The sequence below is a fragment of the Nelumbo nucifera genome, chromosome 5 (assembly GCF_055504915.1).
Source record: "Nelumbo nucifera cultivar China Antique chromosome 5, China Antique-T2T, whole genome shotgun sequence".
NCBI lineage: Eukaryota > Viridiplantae > Streptophyta > Magnoliopsida > Proteales > Nelumbonaceae > Nelumbo > Nelumbo nucifera.
Window position 1 is genome coordinate 26,632,308 of NC_142653.1, and position 21,920 is coordinate 26,654,227.

The 21,920-nt window shown below is 39.6% G+C and overlaps 1 protein-coding gene across 1 annotated transcript in view; it reads right to left on the reverse strand.

Moving 5' to 3' along the window:
* LOC104607524 (PHAF1 protein At3g51130) overlaps nt 1–21,920 on the reverse strand; it is a 46,990-nt gene that overhangs the window by 13,053 nt on the left and 12,017 nt on the right. The window contains exons 4-9 of the mRNA XM_010273184.2: nt 16,989–17,056; nt 16,804–16,909; nt 16,651–16,711; nt 16,389–16,555; nt 15,920–15,982; nt 9,964–10,011 (exon numbers count right to left, since the gene is read on the reverse strand). Coding sequence (XP_010271486.1) covers nt 9,964–10,011; nt 15,920–15,982; nt 16,389–16,555; nt 16,651–16,711; nt 16,804–16,909; nt 16,989–17,056 — 513 coding nt within the window. The remainder of the gene's footprint in view (nt 1–9,963; nt 10,012–15,919; nt 15,983–16,388; nt 16,556–16,650; nt 16,712–16,803; nt 16,910–16,988; nt 17,057–21,920) is intronic.

Here is a 21,920-nt window from a genome sequence, read left to right on the forward strand (position 1 = left end):
AGTAAACTATACAGAAACCTTTGCTCCAGTAGCCAAGATGAATTCAATCAGAATCCTCCTCTCATTGGCAGCTAACCTTGATTGGGAACTTCATCAGTTGGATATCAAGAATGCATTCTTGAATGGTGACCTAGAGGAAGAGGTTTACATGACTCAACCTCCAGGTTTCTGTGCCAAAGGTAGTGAGTAGATGGTGTGCAAGTTAAAAAAATCTTTATATGGGTTGAAGCAATCACCTCGGGCCTGATTTAGTAGGTTTCATTTAACAATGCAACAAATGGGATTCAAACAATGCCAGTCAGATCATACTTTATTTATGAAAAAAGATGAAGGGAAAATTGCAGCTTTAATTGTCTATGTTGATGACATACTAATCACAGAAGACTGGAAGACTGAAATACAGAAGCTGAAGAAATTCCTAGCCACTCAATTTGAGGTGAAAGATCTAGGCCCCTTACTTTATTTTCTTGGAATTAAAGTTGCCCGCTCAAAAAGGAACATCTTTATTTCCCAAAGAAAATATGTACTAGATCTATTAGAGGATACAGGCAAGTTGGGATTGAAACCAATTGATTCACCCATTGAACCCAACCATCAGCTAGGAGACAGTCAAGGGGAGTGTTTGAAAGATGTAAAGAAGTTCCAGAGATTTGTAGGGAGACTCTTATATTTATCTATGACCAGACCTGATATTGCCTATGCAGTGGGTGTTCTTAGTCAGTTCATGCATAATCCTAAGACAACTCACTTTGAAGTTGCAGAAAGAATCCTTAGATACCTCAAGAAGTTCCCAGGAGCTGGTTTGCTTTTCTAGAAACATGGGCATTTGAAAGTGGAAGTGTATACAGATGTTGATTGGGCAGGGGCAATCGATGACAGAAAATCTACCAATGGGTATTGTACCTTTGTGGGAGGAAACCTAGTCACCTGGAGAAGTAAGAAGCAAAGTGTGGTGGCTAGATCCAGTGCTGAGGCAGAATACAAAGCCATGTCTCATAGAGTTGATGAAATGATGTGGATAAAAAATTTGTTAGGAGAGTTGGGTTTTGCAGTTAATAAACCTATGTCACTCTACTGTGACAATAAGACTGCTATCAACATTGTTGCTAACCCAGTCCTCCATGATAAAACAAAACATATTGAAGTGGACAAGCATTTTATTAGAGAAAAACCTGTGAGCGGAGAAGTGTGCACTCCTTATGTTAGTTCAGAGGAACAACTTGCAGACATCTTCACCAAGGGCCTTCAACACGTGCGGCATAATAATTTGTGTGACAAGTTGGGCATGATTGACATCCATGTCCCAACTTGAGGGGAGTGTTGGAATGTTAGCTTTATTTATTATGTTTGTATTCTACTAAGTTAGGATCCGTTTGGACAAATTAAAGCAGTTTTTTCTTTTGTTTTTTATGTTGTAACTTAAGTAGGGGCATAAGGGTCCTTTCCCTTCTAATTATGGTTACCCTATACATATTAATATAAGTTGGCGCCGCCAGCACTGTAGCAGACTCCAAATCTTTCTCTTATCTTCTCTCCTCTCTTCTCTCCTCTCTTCTCTCTTCTCTCATCTCTTCCTCTTCTCTTCTCCTACCTCTCTTCTCCTCTGTTCGGCTGTTAATAGAATGATCTCCAAAGAAATTTGGTGCAAGTCCTATACTCTTCCCCTAGTCGGGCTCTCATATCACTGCTTTTCAAGGGAGGATGGGATGACGAGATTAAGTTTTGATGGGAGCGCCCAAGGGTCCAGTAATTTAGTGATGATCATAGAGATGGGAATATTTGTTGGGCTTTTTAGTAATCTGATAGGAATTGCTGATTTTACAAAGGCGGAACTTCATTGTGGTAAAATGCTTGGTTTTTCCTCTCTATCCATTGAGGGTGATTCTGCTAATACCATAAAATGGCTAAAGAAAACTGATGGTGGGCCTTGGAGATTGGATCATTTTCTGGCAGAAGCTAGAGACAACACGGGCTCAATGAATTTGAAGCTGAGTTAGATCCCCAGGGAACAAATGCTTCCTAAATATCAATTTTTATTAATCTCGGTTACTTTTGCTCAAAAAAATGCTTCCTAAATATCAATTTTGCACAATACACCCAATTTACTTTCTTTCCTTTGTGAGTCTACACATTCGTCTGTGACCACCACTTGGTCCAAAACCTGCCTGCCTTCAACCAAAACCCCCTTAGAAGCTGAAATGATATGAGCCATGACCCTCTTCAATCTAATAGCCAGATTTTTTGCAACTATCTTGTAAATTCTGCCAAGGAGACTCATTGGTCTAAAATCTTTTAACCCTTGACCTTGAGCTCCCTTGAACCAGAATGAAAAAAAAAATAACAGTTGGGTTATCCATGTACTGCATAGAGAAGCCTTCGCATAAAATAACAGTTGGGTTTACAAACATACCTTGTAAAAGCTAGTAGGGTAACTTTCATTGCTGACTGAATGTAAGCCCATCAAGTTGAATCTGAATGCTTGATTGGCTAAAGTATAACTTTTGACAATAACTCGTAAGAGCATCATGTACCTGGAGGTCCTGGACTATGTTTTCAACAAGGAACCTCAATCTTATTCTTGAGATAGTATTGCAGCAGTAATGAGCACTTGCTAAATTCTTAACATTTTACTAGATAGTTCTTTTGAACTTTCCAAATATCACAAATTTAGTTTTTAGAAAACAAGAAACATTACTGCTAAAATGTTCTTCACGAGTTTAGTGTGGTAAGTTACTTCAGATTTTGTTTTATGCAGTGCTGTTAAATTGGAGGAACAGAACTAGATCAGGTTATGGGAAAAAGCTCAGTACTGGGACATAAAACTATGCAACACTTGCCCTCAACTGTACAACTGGAATACATCTAGAATTTGTAAAAGTAATGATTGTTACAAGGTATTGGATTTGGAATTGGAAGAATGCACAAGATTACCATTGATCATAGAGGATAAACTAACTGAGCCAGATTTTGAATGTCCATTTGCAAGGATTAATGATCACAAATTGAGTGACTCCAAATAAAAAGCTAATTAGAGGGGTGACTGACACAACTTTCGATTTGACAGAGATTTGGAACAGCCCAATCCCTCTTGGAGTGAAGGCACTCACTTGGTTAGTGGCTATTACAAAGATACATACTCAAGGCCAGCATAAGTCTCAAAATACAACCCTGCCAACAGAAAATTAAAGATTCTAAACCATGTGCCTCAACAATCTTCGCTATCTATTTCCTCTGAAGTGATCTCAAGGAGGATAAGACCATTAGCTAGCCTGAGAGTTTCTATCCCACTTTGTCAGCAATGAAAAAGTACAAATAAAAGAATTTTATTCATGTGATGTGAGAGAGTAAGCTCTTATAGCCTAAAGACTTTAGACTGTAAGGAATTAGCATACAGATATAGCTGCATTCACAAAAAGCTGCAAACAGCAATAGAGAGCTGTTTTACAACATGGCTCCTGAGTCCTGGCCTGGTGACCCACCACCACCAAAGATGATCAATTAGAGTCTTAGACCCTTACCATGCTGTTGCCAAAAGTCAGCTAAGTCATAAACCAATCCTGAAGCCCATCTGAAGTTCTGAACAAGTTGTTTGTTGGATTGAAGTCTTTGTATGTATGAGTATTCGGCTGATGAGAGTCCTTATTAGCCTATACTTAAGTTTAAGTTGTCCTGTACTGGGCCTTTGTTAATGGACCTAATCCTGTTTAATGTTTTAAGTTGTCTGGGTGTCCCATCACTAATCAGGGGCATTCTAGTAACTTCCTGTATCATTGTACTACATCATATAATAAATAGTACTGTCGACTGAGCAGTTCAGTTCGACATTCCAGCATCTCTTCTTCTTCTTCTTCTCTTTTCTGCTACTTCGGCTACAATAATTTAGCTTTCATGGCATCAGAGCATTAGCTTCTTCCTGGTTTCAGCCGGCACACACTCTCTTCTCTTGCTGTCTTTTCATCTTCTCTCTTCCTTTTCTGGGTTGCTACAGTGAAGACCTAGGGGTGTAAGAGAGTAAAGCAAGTTCGAACCTAGGGTTTCTCTTGGTTGTAGGACTCAAGGGAAGTAAGACCCAGAAGTAGATGTCCTACTAGGTTATTTCCAGCAAATAGTAGCTATTTGGCTACTAAGAGAGGTCTGTGTAGGACAGACCTAGTTGAGGACTGATTTCAGCAGTCCTAGCACTAGCCGAAAGGGGCTTAGCTACTTCTACAGTTGCAGCTCCGGTGCTCCAGCAAGACTCGCACAGACTTAGCTTCTTCTACAGAGTCACTGTTCACTTGCTACTGTTGCAGCCTCGAACTGTTCACTCGCTACTGTACCCGAACTGTTGCAGTTTTTGGTTCAGCCCAAGTGAAGTCAATCTAGTGTTCTACCAGCACTGTGAACACTTCTACCAGCATAGCAATGTGGCAAACAGCTCCAAGTTCAGGGTGGTTATCAGTCCGAAACCCCTCACCACTGCTGTGAGATTACCTAGGGAGCTGCCAACTCCAGATTGTTCAGCACTGTGAACCCTAGTTGAGGACTGATGTCATCAGTCCTAGTATTGGCCGCAAGGAAGGGCACTCTCTTTACAGTTGCAGTACTCGAAGTTCAAGTGGAGTTTGCATAGCACAATAGTTGAGAACCCTTAGCTTCAGGTCGGTTACCAGCCCAGAACTCCTTGCTTGCTGTTGTAACTGAACTGCTTCAGAACTGTGACAGTCTCGGCAAGTCTGAAATTGTGTCAAGTGCTGTCAGAACCTGCTGTGATCATTTCAGCTAATCAGATCTGCTCCAGAACTGGTTCAGAACCTTCAGAACTGCTTCGGCTAGTCTTAATCAGTGTCACCTACACAGTGGCTGCAGTCAAGATGTCTTCAATACCCAGAGATGTTTCTTCTAGAGATAACAGGCCTGCGGCAAGTGGGAATTTTGTCACCAGCAACAATGATGACAACTCACAAAATACACCAACAGTGTCTTCTTCTCCTATGGGACAGGTTGCTGATTCCTCTGGAACTGGTACTTTGGGCTTCACTGCTAGTGAGGTTGAGGTCCTTAGCAGGGCATTAGCCCGTCTAAGAAATAATTCTTTTGCTTCTACATCTCTTGCTAGATCAGGTACAGCCTCTGCCTTCAGTGCCACAAGCTCTATTGACTCTACTTCTTGGGTTATTGATTCCGGTGTTACTGACCATATGACACATATGTCTTCCCTATTCTCTTCATATCATTTGTTGTCTGGTCAGGATAAGATGAGAGTTGCTGACGGGTCTTTCTCCACTATCTCTGGAAAGGGAATTGTTGACCTAAGCAAGGACCTCTCTCTTAAATCAGTTTTACATGTTCCCAGTCTTACCTTAAATCTTTTGTCTGTTTCAAAACTTACCAAAAATTTGAACTGTAGTATAACCTTTTTTCCTACTCATTGTGTCTTCCAGGACAGATTGACAAGGAGAACGATTGAGTGTGGTCATGAGTATGGAGGCCTCTACTACCTTGATGCAGACATCGGCTCAGCCTTACAAGCATCTGCTGCTAGTAATCCGGAAAGTGTGGAGTCAATAGCTAAGCTACATCTTTGGCATGCTAGGCTAGGTCATGTGTCTTTCTCCTCATTAGAAATGTTGTTTCCCGAATTGTTTAAGGGCATTCCAAGTCAGAGTCTAACCTGTGAAGTATGTCAAATGTCAAAACAATGTAGAACTATGTATCCAATTTCCAGCAATGAAATTTGTGCTCCTTTTGATTTGGTTCATTCTGATGTCTGGGGCCCTTCACCCATTGTTTCCTTTGATGGCTTCCGGTACTTTATCAGTTTTATTGACCACTACTCTCGTTGTACATGGATCTACCTGTTAAAAGGACGGGATGAAGTACCACGGATAACCATGGCATTTTGCAAGATGATTGAAACACAATTTAATAAGAAGATTAAGCAATTCAGGTCAGACAATGCTGGTGAATACTTTGAAAAATCCTTGAACTTATTCATGGAAGATGTTGGCATACTACATCAGTCATCCTGTACTTATACTCCTCAGCAGAATGGGGTTGCTAAGCGCAAGAATAGACATATATTGGAGACAGCTCGAGCCTTACTATTCCAGCACAAAGTCCCCAAGCAATACTGGTCTCAAGCTGTACTTTCTGCATCATATCTGATAAACCGGATGCCATCTAAGGTGTTGGGTAAGAAAACCCCTTTCTCTGTTTTGTGCCCCACTCTTCCAGACTTTCCCCTTCCTCCTCGGGTCTTTGGCTGTATATGTTTCATACATGTGAAGGATCCAAAGAAGACCAAGTTGGATCATAAGGCTACAAAGGGAATATTCTTGGGGTACTCTCCTACACAAAAGGGTTACAAGTGTTATGACCCTGTCTCCAAGAGAAAGTATGTCACCAGAGATGTGGTCTTCTTTGAGTCTCAACCCTATTTTCAGTCTTCTCAGAATCCTCTTCAGGGGGAGACTAGTGGGATGGAAGAGGATTCTCATTCTCCCTCCCTTTTTGTTCCCCTATCTGCCTCGGGTCTTCCATCCTCTCCTCCTACTCCTTGTTGTGACATTCCGGGTCAACCCAGTGAGGCTCCTACTGTGCCGGTTACCTCTCCTAATGCTGCAGATGTTCCTGAAGGCTCCAGTAGGCAACAAAAAGAGATACTTACATACAACAGAAGAAAAAGGGGCCCTCAACCTCATGACAGCAACCAGTTGGACTCGGATCAATCTGTCTCTACAATCCAAGGTAATTCCAACTCTCATACTTCTGATTTGGATCTTCCTATTGCTCTCCGTAAGCCTATCCGCTCTTGCACCACCCGGCACCCCATTGCTGATTTTGTTTCTTACTCACATTTATCTCCTGCCTATCACTCATTTGTGCCTGCTCTTTCCTCTGTGCGTGTTCCTTCTAGGTACTCAGAGGCTGTGTCTGATCCAAGGTGGAAAGAAGCTATGAATGAAGAGATGAAAGCCCTAATGAAAGCAAGAACTTGGGAATTAGTAGATCTGCCAAAGGGAAATACCATTGTTGGGTGCAAGTGAGTGTTTACTGTAAAGCACAGGGAGGACGGGTCCATTGAAAGGTACAAGGCCAGACTTGTGGCAAAGGGGTTTACTCAGAAAGAAGGGATTGACTACAAAGAAACCTTTGCCCCAGTAGCAAAGCTCAACACAATTCGGGTTCTATTGTCACTAGCAGCAAATTTTTCATAGGAACTTCATCAGCTGGATGTGAAGAATGCCTTCTTAAATGGTGACCTTCATGAAGAGGTATTTATGGAACCTCCACCAGGCTATGACTTTAGTAGAAAGGTGTGCAAACTGAGGAAAGCATTATATGGGTTGAAGCAATCTCCCCGTGCATGGTTTGAGAGGCTCTGTGGGGCCATGAAGAAAGTGGGGTATACTCAGAGTGGTGCAGACCATACCTTGTTCATAAGGAGACAGGATAGCAAACTTACTACACTCATTGTTTATGTGGATGATATGGTAATTACCGGGAATGACTTGGAAGAGATAAAAAGACTGAAGGAGTTTCTAGCTTCTGAATTTGAGATCAAAGACTTGGGTCATTTGAGATATTTTCTTGGGATTGAAGTTGTCAGGTCAAGAGAGGGAATCTACATATGTCAGCGGAAGTATGTTCTTGACCTCCTAGAGGAAACAGGCATGATGGGGTGCAGGCCAGCAGATACTCCAATGGAACAGAATCATGGCCTGCAGGAATCAGTAGGAGAGGACTACTATGATAGAGAGAGATAGCAAAAATTGGTAGGGAAGCTGATATACTTATCCCTCACTCGGCCAGATATTGCTTATGCTGTGCATGTTGTCAGATAATTTATGCACTCTCCAAAGATCCCTCATATGAAAGCAGTTGAAAGGATTCTCAGGTACTTGAAGACTTGCCCAGGGAAGGAAATTCTCTTCAGGAAAAACAATAGAATTGAAATTGAAGCCTACACTGATGCAGATTGGGTTGGGTCTGTTGGAGACAGGAAGTCAACCTCGGGTTACTATACATTTGTGGGAGGAAACCTGGTCACATGGCGCAGTAAGAAGCAGAATGTAGTGGCTAGATCAAGTGCAGAAGCAGAGTATCGAGCTATGGCCCACGGGGTTGCTGAACTCTTATGGCTCAGAACTCTTCTTAATGAACTTGGCATTAAGGCTGAAGGTCCTCTCAGGCTGTATTGTGACAATAAAGCTGCCATCAACATTGCCAACAATCCCGTGCAGCATGACAGGACAAAACATATTGAGATTGATCGACACTTTGTTAGAGAAAGAATTGTCTCGGGTGAACTCTGTGTGCCTTATACTCCATCTGAGATGCAAATTGCAGATGTACTGACTAAAGGGCTAGCAGCAGCAAAGTTTAGGGACATGCTTGGCAAGCTAAACATGATTGATATCCATGCTTAGCTTGAGGGGGAGTGTTGGATTGAAGTCTTTGTATGTATGAGTATTCGGCTGATAAGAGTCCTTATTAGCCTATACTTAAGTTTAAGTTGTCCTGTATTGGGCCTTTGTTAATGGGCCTAATCCTGTTTAATGTTTTAAGTTGTTTGGGTGTCCCATCACTAATCAGGGGCATTCTAGTAACTTCCTGTATCATTGTACTACATCATAATATAAATAATAGTACTGTCGACTGAGCAGTTCAGTTCAACATTCCAGCATCTCTTCTTCTTCTTCTTCTCTTTTCTGCTACTTCGGCTACAGTAATTTAGCTTTCATTGTTCAGTCTGCAGGCTAAAGATTTAGCTTTTCTAGTCAGGTGCCTAAATGACCAAGGACCTTATGAAACTCTAGGCATCCAGCCAACTACAGTTTGATAGCCGCCTCCAGTTAAAATCCACTCCAGCCTGACAAAAAGTCAGTTTCAGTCCTTAAAGTAGAACAAGGAATTCAGCTCTAATGGAGTTACCTTCACCTGCTGGAATCAAGTAACTTATGATAATATTTGCCCAAATGGTCTTTAAGAACACCCACCCCCTTCTGCAGGACGGGTTTCCAAGTGAGCAACCATCAAAATTCATCTTTATGACTCACCCAAATCCAGAACAACTCTATTTTTATGGTAAAACAAAATTTATTAAAAGAAAAAAAAAAGTACAAGAAAAGGCAATAAGGAATCACCTGAAAGAGAAAGCAAAACTATTCAATAACAAATACACAGCCCCTGCTTAAACAAATAAAAAACTCATACACCCAACCCAGAAGGCAAAAAACTCCACAGTAGAAAATCATTTTGTCACCTATCAGCATCGAAACTAGCAACAGCCACATCCACATCCAATCTTCAGCCCCGACCTTTCACTCATCTGATAAACCACTTACTCTTCCCAAAATCAGTAACCCCTACCCAACTCTCATATAACTAAGACACCAACACCTTGCTGAAGAAAACTGGAGTCCATATTAGTACCACTGATATTTTTAAAATCCAGAACTACTCATGCTTAGATTACTTGTGTTCTTTGAGGAGTAAAACCAGCCACCATAGACCATCCTCTCAAAATGAAATCCACAGTAACTCCTTAAACCAAACTCTTGCAAGAACCTTTGGCATATTTGTAAGGGAGGGGGACAAAAGAATATTCAAAAGCAACTCAATAGCAATGCATATGGTTTGCAAGGTCACCAGCTGACACTAGTGCACAAAGACTTCAAGAAATAAATGGGAGTATAAGATTGATTTTGGTGTCAAACAGGAGTTAATCAAACATCAAATGTACACAATCTTCTTTTGTATCTATTTTCTTCTCGTCCTCCTATACAAGCACATAACACACACAGATTTGTTGTTAATAAAAAGCCATTAACCAATGTTGGTCCCAGCTATCTGGGGTTTTGGGACGGGTTGAGTGGATAAAGACCTAACACACAGTTTTATTGTTCCAAATCCATATATGTTGGGAGCAGTTCATACAAGTCTCAAGTTTCAGCTTCTAAAAGTGGCATAAATCTTTACCTGCTTTTGATGGATTCCACAAGGACGTCCTAATTCGGTCCACACATCCTGTAGAACAGTAAGTAATATAAGGCACCAAGAAACTGGAAAGAGTGGTCATCAAATATAATTAATAAGAACATAACAGAATTGAACAAGAAAAAACTTTAAAAATCCAAAACACCAATATAGACTAATATAACCCAATTGACCCACAGCAAGAATTAGACAGGGTACAATTACAAGCTTTGGCACAGGTTGGGCTATTTTTTGGGCACTAACTGGGCCTGAACCTGAAAAGCTAGGCCCAATCCTGTTCCAGCATCACATTGGGCTTGGGTTGAAGCATCAGGTAGTCTGACCTACCCAACTCAACCCCTTGTGTATAACTGTATATAATACATTATGTCACTAGGCTATAACATAATACAGACTACGTACACTATATATATATATGTATATGTGTTTATATACACACCATTCAACTCTACTCTAAAGGTAATTTTTAAATGCAATGCATTAAGTTTGACTTTAAGAAAGAAATACTATTTTTTATCAAAAAAAAAGAAAGAAATACTATTTATCTTATCTCTTCTCTTTAATCTCCAGAAGGAGAGGCAATTGAATGGGTTGGGGTTCGGTTGAGCTTCAACCCATCTATCTAACCTGCCAACCTATTTAAATAAAACTAAAAGGTTAAGGTTCAATCCAAACCCGCCTTGACCCAATCCAACCTGCCCAACCTAATAATTATCTTAAATAAGGGGCATAGCCCAGGCCCAAGCTCAAACCAGCCTGCCCCCAACCCTTAAATAAATCCCACAAATACATCATAACACTAAATCTAAGCTTCATATTACTATAAATATGATATATTTACATTATAAACAAGTACTATGATAATTGCGTGAAGTGTGAACTTGATATTTTAAAAACAGACCTAGAAACTGAATCATTTTTTGTCCCAGGGGCTGGTTAACAGATCAACCTTCCAGGTCAACTACGTCATCCAATTATGTCATAAATAAAATAAAAATACAAAATAGACACAGTGTATAAAAAATATGTAAAAAAACTGGGCATGTCTCTAATATCATATATTCATCATATGAAACAAAAATAAGTGCGATAAATGAGAATTTTTGGCTAAAAATATAAGAAAACAAGAAACGAATAGATACAACTGACTGGACCATCGGGTAGTTGACCAAGTCATTTTTTTACAACAGAACAGGCATGGAAATGTGGCCAGGTGGTGGATAATTGGTCCAATCATCTAGTTCAACTACGGATTAAAACATTGTGTCAACTATGAGGTGTACTTGGAAACTAGTAGAAGAATTAAAATTAGTGTTGCAAGAGTTTGGCCAAACTGAATGGTTGAGTCTTCATTAAATCATGGTTTTTACAGTTTGAGTTGGAGGTTTTTGTTGGGAAGTCTTCCTGGAAAGAATTAATACTTGTGACTTGCTCACAAGGAAAAGGGCTAATTGGTGTTTATCCCCAGACTGGTGTCTTTTTGTGTTAAGGCTAAAGAAAAGGGGATGAGTATTATGGAGATGTGTAAGGGCGGCTGTGAGCTGGACTTTATGGGAAGAAAGAAATGCAAGATAATTCTTAGACAAGGAAAGAAGTAGAGAAGCTGTCATTGAAATCATTATGGTGAGAGTGGTTCATTGGGTAAAATCTATGAAGATATTTGCTGATTTCTCAACAGGCGATATCATGAACAAATGGAAGGAAGTGGCTAGTTCTGATTGCCACAATTCTAATATAAGCCCTGCTTGGTCTCCTCCAACGTTTGACTACATTAAGTTGAACTTTGATGGAGGGGTGTTTAGGGACAGTGAAGGCAAGATCATTGGTCTATATTCAGGCCCGATTGGAATAGGTGACTCCCCAAGGGCAGGTTATGGCGGTTATGGAAGGATTGCAAAAGGCAAAAGATCTGAATGTGAGAAAGTTGATTGTAGAAGGTGATTCAAAGCTGGTATTGGAGTGATTGCAAAAGGAAGATAAAGCTTTTTGGGTTTTCAATAATGAAAAAAAAAAGAGATTCAAGTGGATGATTCAAGGTATGAAAGTGCAGTTCAGCTGGGTAAAAAGGGCAGAACGGTTTTGCTGATGTATTAACAAAACAAGGGGTGGGGAGTAACAAGTTGTTTTGGGCTCAGCTGTAATAGTTTTTTTGTCTGTGGAGAGTTTACCTCTCCCTATCTTGAAAATTTTTAATATTTCTAATGAAATTCTGTTATTGATCAAAAAAATTGATAAAACCGTGACCAAATTACAATAAGAAAAATAAGTAAATAAAACTGTGGCCCAAAGAGCATTTTGGCTTTATGTTCAGCCTGAGATTTACAACGTTGATTAAAACATGTATACAAACTCTATAAAATTAACATAAATTATATTGACACTCAAAAATATTAAATTCAGTTAAGGAAAATAGCTTAAAAGTTAAAACCATCTTATTCTTAACGAATTTGACATGGCATAATTGTAAGAGTGGTTGTTTATCAGCCAAGTGTTCTGGGTTCAAATCACTTCACATGCATGCCATTTTTACATGGGGAATTTAAATGGAGTTAAATGCCCTGCACTAGTGAGGATTAGTTGTAGTTAATTATGATTTGGGTTGACAATTAATTACAATGGTTGTTGTAGTTAACCACAGGTTGATTTCAGCAATTAATCAAATGTTGAGTACTAATTACTCTACACTCTCAGAAGTCTTTGTCTCACCCTCTACAATGGACAAGCTCATCCGGTCCTTAACCCCAAATGGATCCTTTACTACCCTTTCTTTCCTTCAACATCTAACCACCACCCCTATTCCCTCTCCTTTTCCGGGCAAAAACATTTGGCTACCCCCAGTAGCCCTAGAATTTCTTTCTTCATTTGGGAGGAAACTTGGAAAAGCTAAATACTTGTGACAACCTCCAAAAGAAGCTTCAAGGCAGGCTTTACATCTCTCCTTTTTGTTTCCATCATGTGCTACAGTGATGGTGAAAAAATCAGTCATCTCCTCGTTAATTGCAAGGTGGCTAGGAGTCTGGCAAATTTTCCTTGACACTTTAGCAATGGGCAGCTTTAGCTGGACTCCCCCAAATTCTGTTATAGAGTTCATCTACTCTTTGGCAAGGGCTGAAGATCAATTTGGGCAAGAGAGGAAGATGCTTCTGGAAAGCAGTTATTCATGCTGTCATGTGGAACATTTGGGAGGAAAGAAATAGGAGAATATTCGAAGAGAAATACTCCTCCTTGGACACTCTTAGAGGTGGTATCTTAGCTAATCTTAATAGCTGGATGGTGAACAGTAAAGTCTTTGATGGTACCAATCAGAGTGACCTGCAAAGAAATTGGCCAGTTCTGTTGTCGACCTCTCTTTTTTGGCCTCCCATTAAAATCACCCAAAGAAAAGAAAGCAAGTTCATTCTGAGCTTTGATGGAAGTTTCAGGAAGACTTTGGAGGGGGGTCCTCCACAGCTGGAATAGGAGGCCTGTTGTGCAGATCAAATGGAGAATTGGCTTGGATTTTTAGTGGTCCACCCAAGGCAGCTGATGCAACGGAAGCAGAGTCTCGAGCTTTCCTTTAAAGCCTCAGAATTGCTAAGTTGCAGCAGCTTAGTTCCATTGCAGTGGAAAGGGACACGAGGAATGTCAAAAATTGGGTGCCTGGACAGACCACTGATCCTTGAAAGCTCTCTCACCTCTTGTTAGAAATTTGGGAGATTTCCCCTTGCTTGCAGTACAGTTTTAGATGGATTCCCAGAGAGTTAAACCAGTTGGCAAATAACCTAGCAAAATCTGGGTTGGGAAGGGACTTTTTTGTATAATGCACATACAGTGCCAAACTAATAGCGGGCTTTGCTTTTTGTTTTTTGTTTTTTGTTCTTTATTCTTTGTTCTTTGTTCTTTGTTCTTTGTTCTTTGTTCTTAGTTCTTTGTTCTTTGTTCTTTGTTCTTTATTCTTCTTTGTTCTTTGTTTTTTTTGTTTTTTTGTTTTTTTTTTTTTTTGTTTTTTGTTTTTTTGTTTTTTGTTGACAAGGAATTTTACATCCCCCATGTACATCCGTCCCTTGATTGAACTCTGTTATCTTTTCTCAACAAAATTACAAGAGTATACATCTAGATATAATGGCTAAGGATGTCAATGGGTCAGGTTAAGTGGTAAACCTTATCAACCAAGGGTTTATCAGCCTCAGTTGGGTTTCTTGTCGGCTTAGGTTAATTCAGACTTTGTGTGGATTGGTCCAAGCTATATATGCAATGGATTGGACTTGTTTTAATTCAGGTGGGGAATGGGTTGAATATGGACGAACTATATGTTTGGCAGGTCAGGTCGGCTTTCATAGCCTGCCTGCATTTAGTTGGGCTGGGTTGGGAGTTAATTTGGATCAGTATGGGTTGATCCAGATCCATAGCAAAACCCAACCCATTAGCATCCCTACTACATGGAATTAATTAATAATTACAATAGTTGCATAAATTATGGGTTGATAATTAATTATAGGCTGCTTTAATGCATTATTTACAAGGGATTAATGAGATAATGACTAGGAATACTTTTATCATTCATGCACCATCCCAATAAATATCCACGACCTGACCCAACCCAACCCATTTAAGTCCACCCATTGGGTGATGTCGAGGTATAAATGGGTGGGTTGGGTGGGTCTCATGGGTTGAGCCTGAAATTGTCACCTCTATTCAGACCAAAAGCCCTAAATCCAAGCAAACCCAAACCCAAGGTTTTCTTTTAAATGTGATACAACCTACTAAGTTGTGTTAAGAGTTTATGTTGTATTCGAATCAGGCTGACAACCTTGGGTTTTTCCTCATTTCATATCCTTAGGCTTCAGGCCCAACTCTAAGGGTTAGATGTGTAAATCCTAGTCCCATCCCAAGCCAAGTTGCAGACCAAGAATCAGGTGATCAGTAACCTACAAAAGTCGTAATAATTAATTCTAACACCATACCCTTGTACGAAATTGAGGTTCACCAAGTAAAAGGTATGCAGTATAAGCATATTTCAAGTAGATGGTGTGTTTTGTGTGAGAAAAATAGTTAATCAGGACATTTCCTTCTGTTTGTTTTAAATGTGACCAATAAAAGTTAAATTGAGGAAGAATTGCCTCTGTTTACAGTGTATTGCTTATACAAGTCAGGATCCATTTTCCTGACTTATACAGAATCAGATCTCTTCTGCTGATATTTTGATTTTATCCAAAGTATGTATAGAGTCTGTGTGTGTGTGTGTGTGTGTGTGTGTGTGTGTGTGTGTGTGTGTGTGTGTGAGAGAGAGAGAGAGAGAACATCCCTAGCATCTAAACCATCAAAAAATGACATTTTAACACAGCAATCCCAAGGCATGTTTAGGATGATTCAGATATTACTGACTAGCTCAAAAGATGAACCTCAGGATCAGCCTAGAATCAATCCAAAAAAAATTGATACATTTTATGTACATCCACAAAAGATGTAAAGCATTTGTACTCACAAAAGATGGAACAACTGAGTCATTAGCACAGATTTCCATTGCATTTGCATCCTAAACTATCAATAGCATCTACATAATTTTTGAAAGCTGAACTTTCTTCAAAGATAAATGATTTGACTCATTTTATTAAGGAAACTGTTCCTAGTTATACAGTTAAAATGCAATGACAATGGCACTGATGATGGTGAGGATAGAAATTGGATGCAGCTAAACAGTAGTAGCAATTTTCATAACAGAGAATTACATGTAACAACTAAACTCTTAGGCTGTGTTTGGTTTGAAGGAAAAAGTATGGAAAGGTAGGGAATCCTATACAAACCTTGTATAAATCTCCCTACCTTTTCCTTCAAACCAAACATAGCCTTATTGTCTTAGATAAGAGATAGAGCAGAACAACAGGCAGAAGAGTTATCATGCACAAGAGGCGTTAGGAAAGAAAACAAAAGAGTGATTTAAACCCAAAATTAAACAGACCTGTGGTGATGCACCAAAAGGAATATGTTGGCCACCCACTGTAAACCATAGTTCTTCACCAAGCTGCATGAAATCCATACCTTAAATATCTGAGAAACTCCCTTATATAATATAGATAGTCTATATCAAGCAGCTAGATTCTAAGCAGAAACCCTGCCACCAGAAGAAGCAATAGCTTCTACCTTACTTTGAACTAGAACTACAAAAGTTCAACCACAAGAAATGATCTTCAAAATGTCGAAAGAATATTACATTATTTTATACAGCAAAAAAACGGTTAGCAATACATCTATATAACATGATGTTAACCAGAAGAAAAGTAGGCAGATATCAACGGAAAGAAAGCATATAAGAAAGATATGCTGACATGAAAAAAAGTCTTGCTAAAATGAAGGCAGCTGAAAACAAATATGGATAAGAACTTGACCAAAAATGGGTGGTGTAGAAACTGAAAATAGATAGGCCAAACCTTAACATGCACTTCTTCCATGTAGAGACTGTCAACAGGTAATGGAGGAGCAATAGCTTTATTCAAAAGGGATCCTACACCAACTTTGTTATCTGCAGCACTATCGTATACTGAGACACGGCATGTAACTGGTGTAGTCCCATCTGGAAACTCAAGTGGTAACTCCGCTATTGCAAAGAGACAAAATAAATTAGTAAGAGATCCTAATTCCATGGTGCTTAGTAGATGTATCAGTTGGAAAGAATAAGGGGAAGCCCCATACCTTCTCCATCATTGCAGCAATCTGTATACTGGGAAGGAATTGGAAAAGCAAAGGACAATCCCTAAAAATATACAATAATGGGTAAATAACCCAAAGAACTAATGGATAAAGTTATTTATAAAAAGTCCTCTATCATGTATAAAGCTAACATACAGGGTAGAATAGTGTGTAAACCCCTCTATCCTTGTCATAAATTCCAGGGAAAGTTGGGCCAAAAAGTGCATACACAGCTACAAAAGTAGCTAAAGTGGATGGTCCCCTGAAAATACAAAGTATAGTTAATTAACAAGTTTTGAAAGGAAGTTGAAAATTAGAGACTAAGTCAATTTATGACCCACCCAATCAGAGAAGCAGCATAGCGCATTTGAAGGCGTTTTATGTCAAAAACTTCAATAAGGCGTAGTCTCTAAAAAAAGAAGCCAGAGTTAGATTGATCCAACTGTCTCAGTAAATGGTCAAATACAAGAAGTTGCATAAATAATTTACCACCATAGATTAATTAAACAAACACTATTATAAAGAAGGAACTTGAGGTGCCCAACAATTTTTTGTACAACAAGAGAAATGTGTACTAATTGGATAAACCACTCTTGCAGTGCTACTGATCCATACCATCCACCGTGTATTTTCTTTTCCAGTTTTTTACATATTTTCAACTTGAAACTCTTATTGCATAATTGAAAATGTCAAGGCTACTATTACCAAGGACATGTAAGGACTAGGCCTCAGGTCATAGCATGAAAAACAGTATGGTAGTTAACAATAAGAACGTAAATTAGCATGGAGCATGATTAGTAAAATTACTATTTATTGGTAGGGAAAATAGGAAAACAAATGTATTCCCTCTTCCTTAGGGTACCTCAAAGAGATTCTTAGTTCTTTTGAAAAGGTTTCAAACTTGAAGGTTAACCTAGGAAGAAGCTGTGCTGTGGGCCTAAATCTACAAGAGAAGGAAATCTATACAATTGCAGGTCTCTTAGGTTGTGAAGTTAGGAGTTGGCCTTTGGAATACTTTTTTTTTTTGAAGAATAAATTAAAATTCATTAAAAAGGAAAAAGAATACAAAAGGAAGGTGATAAGACATCACTTGAAGAGGAAAAAAACCCAAGAGTTCAACAAAGATCTCAAAGATCCCATACTAAGACCCCTAAAACCAAATGGCAAAAACTTACAACTTTTCTCAAAACAATCTCGAGTGCAAGCCAATAAAACAAACCAAGAGATCCCCAACGGAGCAAAAGTAACCAGACCCACCCCTAAGCTGAAAACTTAAACCTTCCTTGCCTCACAACCCAAGCCTCAATCTTCCACCACAAATACATCCTCCCGGCCTAAAACATCCTTGTCCCAGCGCATGTCACCATCCCGATTAGGTTTTTTGTTCATCTTCTCTTCCCTTTTCCTTCTTTCAAGCTCTCCTCAAAGGCCCTTATGGCAAACTCCTCACCACCCCAGAAAAATAAAGCCAGGCTCTTACCAACCGCGACCTCTCTACTCACCAGGTTCTGAAGAGTCTCGTTCACTGTCTTGTTGTCAACGCCACCGTTGTTTTGCATTGTCGCACTCTTACTGGCAGCAGAGTCATCAGCACACACTTTATCCTTCTGTTGCTCCTTTTCTAACTGAGAGAACACAGGTTGGTGTTGCATCATTGTCTCCCTGCTACCATTGTCTATTCACCAGGCCTTTGGAATACTTAGGTCTCCCCTTGGGAGGAAACCCAAAATCTGGAAGACTTTTGGAAACCAGTGGTGAAGAGATTTGCTCGTAAGCTAGCTTTGTGGAAAAGAAATTATATGTCCATGGAAGGGAGGGGGAGAATAACTTTAACCAAAGCTACATTGGCTAACCTTCCAATTTACTACTTTTCCACCTTTAAGATTCCTGTCAAAATAGCAAGAAAGTTGGAGAAGTTAATGAGGGACTTCCTACGGGAACCAAGAGAGGAAAAGAAAGATCATTTGGTGAAATGGGAGCTGGTATGTAGACAAAAGAATAAAGGGGGCTTGGAATAAGTAACTTAGTCAAGAAAAATTCAGCCCTCCTGGGGAAGTGGCTTTGGAGGTTTCCCCTGAAACGTGAAAGGCTCTGGCAAAGGGTGATTGTAAGTATACATGGGCATTCATACAACAGTTGGGATGCAAAAGTAGCCCCTAATGCTTCATCATCATCATCTCTCTAGAAGCAATTCAAGAGGTGTTTCCTTCCTTCCTCAACGAATATTTGATTTGACGTGAGAAACAGGATCAAGGTCTTATTTTGGAAAGATCTTTGGCTGGGAGAACAACCTCTAAAGACCCAATTCCCCTTACTTTTTACTTTGTCAAACTATAAATCTGAGCCCATTTCAAAATTTGTGACTTTCAATGCCTCAAGGCCGAACTGGGATTGTGGTTTCAAAAGGGGTCTTAAGGACTTGGAACGTGAGTCTCTGATAATCCTTTTGGCCAAGCTAGACTCCGTTTTCCTGGACCTAGGGCTGTTCATAAGAAGACCCAACCCGATCAAACCAACAAACCCGGACCGACCCAACCCGAATCGGCCGGGTTTTCTTCAGCACCGGTCGGTTTTCATATGTGAAAACTGAAACGGACCTGAACCAAACCGGCTTAGTAGTTAGTAGTTAGTTCCTAGTTAGTATTTACAACCTACTTAGTTCCTACTTAACTAAGTTGTCTCTATCCTAGTTACAACCTAACTTAATTTCTAGTCTTCTAGTTAGGAATGACATTAATGGCAAGTATTGTAAGACAACTAGACAAGGAATTTTTTTGGAAAAGTTTAAAGAAAATAATCAAAGGATCCTAGTTTTTATGGTCTTTTACACCAAATAGGCAACCAATTACAATTAGAAATAGGTGTCCTTTTTTACTTAGATTAGAAGATTTCTTGAAATATACAAATTTCAGTCTTCTTTCTCTAATACAGTTTGACTTTCTATTTTCTTGACAACTTCTATTCTAACTTGGTCTGCCCCCTACCAATTTCGGTCTTCTTTCTCTAATAGAATTAGGTGTCCTTTTTTACATCAAATTTCAGTCTTCTTTCTCCAATCTACCAATTTATTACCATGGTTGAACTTAGAGCCAAAACCGACCCAACCCGACTCAAATCGACCAGGTCGGTTTTGCTTAACACAGGGTCGGTTTCGGTTTCAATTTCAGGTAACCCGACCAGGTCGGGTCGGTTGAAAAAATCTCAGTAAACTGACCCAACCCGACCCGTGAACAGCCCTACCTGGACCAAAGTACAGAGGATACAAGGGTTTGGGCAATTTCTACTGATGGCATCTTCACTTGTACTTCTTTTTTCAATAACTTAATTCAGTCTACCACCTTGGGTTTGAACCTCACAGTAAAAAGGATTTGGAGCAAGCCAATTCCACCAAAAATTCAGGCCCTTTGATGGGAGGTCTTTCTTGGGAAGATTAATACTTATGACTTGCTGCAAAAAAAGAAGGCCAAATAAATGCCTTTCCCCTCATGTTTGTTGTCGTTGCAAAGCTAGTGGAAAAAGTATCTCATTTGTTTATACAGTATTTCTGTTCTCTTTTTGGTTGCAGGTGGACTCCTCTCCATGATGTGGTGGGTCTCTTTGATCCAAACTTCCTGAGGCAGGGAAAGAAGAGAGTAAGGATTCTGTGGAAAGCAATGAGAGCAGCACTGATTTGGACTATTTTGGAAGAAAGGAATGGGAGGGTTTCAATGAAAGGTCTAGATCTAAGTCGGAAATCATAGAAGCCATAAAGATAAAAGTTGGACATTGGGTAAAAACCTTGGAAATCTTCCATGTTTTCTCCTTCAATGATATTTTAAGATCATGGAAGGAAGTGGCAAACTCAGGCCAAGAGAAAGAAAGGGTGGTTATGGAATGGAGACTGCCAACACCTAATTCTGTGAAACTAAATTTTGTCGAAAGTTTCTTGGGAAACAAAGGGCTGGTTTAGGGGGCGTATTTCGAGGTACAGAAGAAGGTACTAGCACTTTATTCGGGTCCTGTACAGCAAGGGGATTCACTAACAGCTAGGGCTGTTCACGGGTCAGGTTGGGTCGGTTTACTGAGATTTTTTCAACCAACCCGACCTAGTCGGGTTACCTGAAATTGAAACCGAAACTGACCCTGTGTTAAGCAAAACTGACCTGGTCGATTTGAGTCGGGTTGGGTCGGTTTCGGCTCTAAGTTCAACCATGGTAATAAATTGGTAGATTGGAGAAAGAAGACTGAAATTGGTAGGGGGCGGACCAAGTTAGAATAGAAGTTATCAAGAAAATAGAAAGTCAAACTGTATTAGAGAAAGAAGACTGAATTTTGTATATTTCAAGAAACCTTCTAATCTAAGTAAAAAAGGACACCTAATTCTAATTGTAATTGGTTGCCTATTTGGTGTAAAAGACCATAAAAACTAGGATCCTTTGATTCTTTTCTTTAAACTTTTCCAATAAAATTCCTTGTCTAGTTGTCTTACAATACTTGCCATTAATGTCATTCCTGACTAGAAGACTATAAATTAAGTTAGGTTGTAACTAGGATAGAGACAACTTAGTTAAGTAGGAACTAAGTAGGTTGTAAGTACTAACTAGGAACTAACTACTAACTACTAAGTCGGTTCGGGTCGGGTTGGGTTGGTCCGGGTTGGTCAGTTTGATCGGGTTGGGTCTTCTTATGAACAGCCCTACTGACAGCAGAATTAATGGCTCTACTTTTTTTTTTTTTTGATCAATAACACTTTCATTAATTCATCAGTAGAAAATTTACAAGTGGAAGACAAACACACTTATCTTCCAAGAGTCACAAAGAACTTCAAGAAAGGAAAGAAGAAAATACAAAGATACAAGGACACTAACATTACAACTTAGCCCAAAACAAGGAATCCCTTTCTGCCCCTTGTTTTGCTAAACCGTCAGCTAGAGACTTAGCTGATCTCTTAATCCAACGTGTCTTAACTTCCATCTCCCGCACCAGCCATTTGAATTTCCTCTTCTCATTGTTATACTTCCAAAGATCATTTTGTTCTTTGGTCAGCCACCCTATCACCACCTCTGAATCCCCTTCAATTATAAGTTTCTTGATGTTCAATTCCTTAGCTTTTCGGCCTCCTTCCATAACTGCACATATCTCAGCTCTAAGGGAGTCACCCACTCCAATTGGGCCTGAGAACAAAGCAGAGATGACCCCATTTTCATCTCTAAAAACACCCCCGATCCCTGATTGTCCCGGGTTTCCCCTATTGCATCCATCAAAGTTTAATTTCAAGAATCCACTAGGTGGGG